Below are 6,922 nucleotides of genomic sequence, written 5' to 3'. Positions count from 1 at the left end.
GTTTTCTTGTAACATTGGGTTTTTATTGCCTGTTTAATGATGATACCAAAGTATATTACGACGCAATATTTAAAAATACTAATTTGATGGATATTTTTAGTTGTACCACCTGCTTGCCTTCTAAGTGTACAGAAGAAGCATTTGAGCAGTACAAAACCATTAACATTGCAGTCTTCTGGAAATATTGTGAAGTCATAGCTCTGTATGGCTGCTTTATACAAAACAGTGTTTGCAGGGAAGTTCAGAGTGAGAGATAGTCTTTGAGTTTATCCATAATATCATTAATTCCATCAGCTGGAACTATCATAACAGTCCGCAAAGGTTTCATTGGTACATCATCAAAGGACCATCTGCCACCCAAACAGGTGTCACTTTCCTCTTGCACAGAGTAGTTGAACTTCAGAAGGGCTTTCTAAACAACAGAAATAAATGCATTAGGATTAACGTTTTTAATTATCATGAAGATTAATACATCATCTAAAGAAAGTAAAAATAATGATAAAAATGATGCACATGCTTTTAAGAAGTTATCTCCTTCCCTCTCAAAAGGCCCACCAAAAAAACCCCTACAAGACTATTAAGTGCTTTAAACTATTTGCTTTTCACAGAATTTATATCATTCATATTACATTCTCAAACGATTGCTATCATTACATTTTGGTATCAGAAATAAGACTTAAGAGGGGAAAAACCCAAGCCAATGCCACCTTTATATGCTTACTGTGCCTCATTTTAGATGGTTTAAAGACAGCATCTCATTCCATATTTTCACATTAACGAATGCTGACCCTTACAAGCTATTGTGCCAACTAGCAAGGATCCTCGACCAAAGAAACATCAGGCTCTTAATAGACCTGCAACTCTGGAACGAGAGCAAACCACTAGCTGTGTGATTTTAAGAATTAGCAGATCAGCCAAAACCCAGATAAATGGAACAGTGAGAGCGCACAGGTAGAATGGAGCCTGCATTAAAGATGACAGCTTGGTGTGGGCAACATGTTGAAGGCCTGTAGCAACGAACAGGCTCTGCTCGTGGCCTAATCTAAAACTGCCGAGTCCTAAAAATTAACCTATCTGTAAGCATATGTGGTACAGTAATCCTCTCTTTCACACTGACAGTAGAAATTATATATTAAGGGGATAGGCACTAATATGAACCCTGAGCAGAATTTCAAAAAGCCCTTGGAAAGTCTCTAGATGGCTGAAGCCACTGGAAGACATATTTATAAAGGTTGCTTCTTCAAAAGGGTAGGTGTCCATAATGTGTGTTATTTCTTTTCAGTGATATATACTGCATACATATAGAACAGTCCCTTTTTACTGGCTTTTCCAGGCAAAATGCCTCATGGATAAGAAAAACTTACCTAACAAATGTTTCTAGTTCTCACACAAGTCAGACGAAGAAGTATGAATTGAACTGCTAAATGGAAAACCTTATCTAACCTCTTTCCTTTGCAGGGAAAGTTAAGATCCAGTCTCCTTTTAGGTTTGCTATTTCCTAACAGTATCTCAAGGTTGTAAATTTAATTTTGGAAGAACCATCAAATTGAGTGGCTTTGTTCAAGAACAAACAATTTGAGCAATGGACGCCCTAAACCTTTAATCAATTCCATGTCTGGTTGTAATGGAACTTTTCTTCTGCTCCCTCAATAACATTTTAAGGAACAGAATAAAGCACAGGGAACTGACAAGTGCAAGAAGGCATCTCTCTGTTTTATTTGCCTCTAAGCGTCTGCCTCACCACATTTAATACTATTTTATGGCAATCTAATTAACGTTATGTGTGATCAGGGAGGATATATGCTCCAACACTAATTTAACACATATACATTATTAAGTACAGAGACCCACTTAATCTAATATCCTCCATAATGTTCAAAATAAACTTGTTAAAAACACTAGAAAGACTGTTAAAAAGAAAAGCACGTTCAGTTTGAGTCTATCCACTTGAGCTGAAAATTATTGCAATTTAGATAAAAGCACAGTTAGTCTTTACAATGCCACTTGAAATAACAAAACAGAGATAAATACGAAATAGGCCTTCTAGAACATAACACCTGTGGACACCTTCAGTTTTTCAATAACATGTTTACACAGAGTTCAAGTTCAGTTGGTAAAGCTGCTGTGGCAGGAACAAAAAAATAAAATCCCATGGTTGTTACTGCATAGAGGCTACAACAGTATTCCCTATAGCTAACAATGAAATCCCCCACTTACATTTTTCTTCTTCCCAAGAAATAAAATTACAGCCAGATCATAGCCTCTAACAGAGAATGTCATGAATGATTACACACAGGAACCTCTCCATTAACCATATGATGCACGTACTTTACCCTGTAGGCACTGCCAGATGTGAAAAATAATGTGCTCTTGACAAAGGAATAATATTGTAGACTAGTATTTTTAAAGCTTTGAAAAAATAAAAAAAAAAAAAGAAAAATTCTTTGCATTTCAAAGTACTTTTTAAATTTAATTTCCCGCATCTTCCCCTCTCCCGACTCGGTTTGGGACCAGCAGAATTGTGTTGACGGTTTGCCAGTAATTTAGCAGTTTTTATTAAAATACTTGCCCTGAGTAGAACACAGACAGAAAAGGGAAGCGATAGCTACTTGTTTGGATCTTCAAAAGTTTTTTATTCGAAACACTTTTTATAGTAATAGGCATCCAAAAGGAAATAGATAAATCAGCCTTCCACATAATACAATGATGACACAAATGCAGAGCTTTGTATCTGTTTCGTTTCTTGGGAAGAGATCTCAGAGAAATGCATTTAGCTGCATTACTAAGTCTAAATAAAGCCTCAACAGCTTTTTTTTCTGACACAGGACTAACTACGCAGGGGCAAGGAAAAGAAATCTGTGTATTGAAGTATTAACATGCATTGCAGATGCTGATCGAGACTCTAACAACAGAGACTCCTCTGCATTTTCCTGCATCTTTATTTTTCTAAAGCTGTGACACATGATTAAGTTAGAGCACCCTTACAAGTTACTACCTCTTGTTTGAGCTGCCACTCTTGAACACCATTTGTGACGTAAATCATGTTAGCTCGAATCTCACTGAGGGATATTCAAACTAACCTGCACTTCCTGCAATCCACACACCCACCGTCAGCCTCCTCTGTTCAGATGACACACCGATTTAACAAGTCTTTCACATTTCTTATTATTCAGATTAAAGAAGACAACTGCACTGTTCCCCAAACAAAAGGAATTTCAAACTTCTTTAAACTCAGGCGGCCTGGGCCATGCTGCTAAATTCAATATCCAGATTTATTACCATATGTTCACCCTGAAAACGTGGATATTTCCTTCACAGTATTTCAACAAGTCTGACAACTATTACATTCAATTCAATCTCTACAACACTGCAATATGAATAAAGAGATGAAGCTTGTTAATTCTTTGAGGACAAGAACTGGCCTCAAGACAAAGTAACATCTGGTCTTTCCTTTATTTAGGTATTCTTTTAATTTTTCCCTTATCCCCATAGCACTGAGACTCTATCAGGTAGTAATGCTGCCACAGGTAGAGACTACACCATACCATCTTGTAGTCAGATTAAATTAATCCTCTGTGTTGGCATGAATTTACTAATATGTTATTTGTATCAGATCACAATTAATAATTTGGATTCATGGATGGCATACTTCTCCATGGTTCTCTAAATACAAAAGGTGTTGTGTTCAATACACAAAAATAGGTTGCTTGCTCATCTCTCAATACTACTCTAAAAAAAGCTGGATTTAGTTTAAAAGATACATGAACATATATTTTAAAAAGCCTCCCTTGAATTTAAAGTGAAACACCTTTTTTGCTGATGTATAAAGAAAAATAAACATTTTTAATTAAAAGAATCACATATGTTACCTCATAAAAGAATTCTTCCTCGGCATTTGCAAACATTAATTCCTCCTTTTGCTGATTTCTCCCTTCCCTCCTCTTAGAACTGCTCTTTGTGGCTTCTGTGAAGGTCTTGCTGATAAGAAGATAGTAGTGGCACTTTCCACAAGGTTTGTTTGTTCTCTGTGCCTCGGTCAACTCTTTCCTAAAGATAAATAAATGTTTACACATACAATTTAAAACTAGATGTTTGCATACACAATTTAAACCCTCAACAAGTGTATAAGTAAACCTTATAACGTATTAGCATAGAAGGATATTCACATTGTAGCTGATTCTTTTACAAGTACCACAGAACACAAATTTTGCAACATGCATTCCTAGTACTTAAACATACTATTTGCACTTTAAAACAATAAAAACATGGATGTCTTTCCACACCTCACAATATAACCCTTTTTGTTCCCAAAATCACATTCATGGTAAAGAGTCTGTGAAATGATTCTAAGCGCAACTCTCCTGAAAATTCATCACATTATCACTCGCACGAGGAACTATAACTGAAGAGCCAGAACATACTCTTGCCCACCCTTGCGTTAAACATTATTTTCTCCATCTTAAAGTAAAAACAGTTTGAAAAGCCTACAGACATAAAAAATATTAAATAATTAACTGAAGACCTTATACGAGATGAACATACTTTTTTTTGTTCATGTATTACTTGTATCTATAGTATCACCTGTCTTAATAGTTCTATATACATAAGATTTCTGAAAAAAAAGAAAAAGTACTATTCAACATCATGTCAAAGAAAACCCAAACAAACTTACTGAAGCTGCTGGTGCATGGGCAGAGCAATCTGTGGTGGTACGTTAATGAATCTTTCACTTAGCAGAAGACCCACAGGCTTAGTACTGTCATTTAGGAGCTTATTCAGTTGTTCAACTACATGCTGTTCACAGCTCTTCTCACACCGACTTAGAATCAGCTCTTTGATTTGTTCAGCACACTGTGTACCCTAGAATCAAAAGGTATATTTTCTTTACCTTATAGAACAATTATTTATACAAGAAAACATTGACTGTGAACTTCAGGGGAATATTCTACAGGACTACTGTCGATTTCCTTAAGCAGTCTCTAAAGCACTGTACAATTTCTCTGAAATTATTTACCCACCCTGAAGCTGAGGGCAAACAAAGGTTCTTAACTGATAGAAACACAGCTAGGAGCTGCAAAACCAGTACACTAAACAGCAAAACTCAAAAGCTGCAAAAGATGAAAGTGAAGAAATACAAGAGGCTGGCAGCTCTGTTACCCTAGAACATAGGGTACATAGTTTTAACTCTCTGTTCCACTCTTTGCTTTATGTTTGACCTTCAGCAAGTTTCACAGGACTAGATCCAAAAGAAAGCTAAGTGAGGTGTAAATTTTCACGGAATCACGGAATCTTTCAGAGTTGGAAGGGACCTCCAGAGATCATCTAGTCCAACTCCCCTGCTAAAGCAGGATTGCCTAGAGCACATCACCCAGGACTGCATCCAGGCGGGGCTTGAAAGTCTCCAGAGAAGGGGACTCCACAACCTTCCTGGGCAGCCTGTTCCAGTGCTCTGTCACCCTCACCATAAAGAAGTTTTTTCTCATATTTGTTTGGAACTTCCTGTGTTCCAGCTTGTGCCCGTTACCTCTCGTCCTGTTACTGGGAACCACTGAAGAGAGTCTGGCTCCATCCTCGTTAAACCCACCCTTTAGCTACTTGTAAACGTTAATAAGGTCTCCCCTCGGCCTTCCCTTCTCCAGGCTAAAAAGTCCCAGCTCTCTCAGCCTTTCCTCATAAGGGAGATGCTCCAACCCTTCAATCATCTTTGTTGCCCTAACCGAGAGTTTGCTGGACTCTCTCCAGTAGTTCCCTGTCTCTCTTGACCTGGGGAGCCCAGAACTGGACACAGTATTCCAGTTGTGGCCTCACCAGTGCAGAGCAGAGGGGGAGAATGACCTCCCTTGACCTGCTGGCTACACTCTTCCCCATGCAGCCCAGAATTCCATTGGCCTTCTTGGCAAAAAGGGCACATTGCTGGCTCATGGATAATTTACTGTCTACCAAGACCCCCAAATCCTTTTCTCCAGAGCTGCTTTCCAGCAGGTCCACCCCTAACCTATACTGGTGCCTCCAGACTACTGGACCGTAGTCCTCCATGGTGGAACTCAAAATCCTGATCTGGCTGTCTAGGCTTGTTATACAAGGCAGAAAAGCAGGATGCAGTCTCACTTATTACTGTCTAGACACTAATAAGGGATACCAACCTTTCTTTCCGTTAAGTTTAAGCAGCTTATAAAACCAAAGACTTCATCATCGTCTTCATCATCGTCACTACTGTCTTCTTGGACTTCTGCTTGCTATTTAATGAAAGAAAAAGTAACAACTCATAATGACATTCTATTTCCACTCTCTGCAGCAAGAAATGTTTTTCTTTCCCGAAGATGCTCAGCAGATGAAAACCATCTAGGTAATCTGTACAAACACACAACCTACAAATTCTGGTTACGGTTATGAAAGTGCCGCATCATTGAATGTCTCTGTGTACTTAGAGCCAACTATATAGAGAGCCAGGTCATCTATCTTCTACAGCAGAATCTTTTGAAAGGCACTAAAAGTTGATAGCTCACATATAGTAAGCAGCATCTTGGTACAAGGGATGGCAATATCTTAAGCAAAAGCAATTTTCTTCAGTTTCTAACATAGGGAAATAAACCCACAAAGTATAAAAACCATAGCACAATAGAGATTTGATAGTGAGTCAAACAAAAAGCTCAACAAAACTCTGCAATGAAAAACCTGGGAAAAGAACTGAGGGTCATGCAGTTGTAATATAAGCATCATAATAAATTTGGGTGCAAAAACTATTGGCACAGGACAAAAAGGGAATGTATAGCAATGACGCCATGCAACATGGTACAACAGCACAAGTGAGCTCTATGGGGGCAGCTTGTTTGGGTTTGAAAGCAACCACAGCCATGACATCTTGGGCACTATACAGTACTGAACAGCTTCCTTAGCCAGGAGTAACTTGGGAGCCTCCACA

The 6,922-nt window shown here is 38.2% G+C and overlaps 1 protein-coding gene across 1 annotated transcript in view; it reads right to left on the bottom strand.

Moving 5' to 3' along the window:
- Nucleotide 1: 1 nt before the first annotated feature.
- Nucleotides 2-6,922, bottom strand: part of BCCIP (BRCA2 and CDKN1A interacting protein) — a 17,359-nt gene continuing 10,438 nt past the window's right edge. The window contains exons 6-9 of the mRNA XM_074590383.1: nt 6,144-6,236; nt 4,673-4,860; nt 3,870-4,047; nt 2-412 (exon numbers count right to left, since the gene is read on the bottom strand). Of these exons, the coding sequence (XP_074446484.1) occupies nt 242-412; nt 3,870-4,047; nt 4,673-4,860; nt 6,144-6,236 (630 nt within the window). The 3' untranslated portion in view covers nt 2-241. The remainder of the gene's footprint in view (nt 413-3,869; nt 4,048-4,672; nt 4,861-6,143; nt 6,237-6,922) is intronic.

Source organism: Larus michahellis, chromosome 6 (genome assembly GCF_964199755.1).
Source record: "Larus michahellis chromosome 6, bLarMic1.1, whole genome shotgun sequence".
Taxonomy (NCBI): domain Eukaryota; kingdom Metazoa; phylum Chordata; class Aves; order Charadriiformes; family Laridae; genus Larus; species Larus michahellis.
Note: the sequence above shows the minus strand (reverse complement) of the source record. Positions and strands in the feature narration are given on the sequence as shown.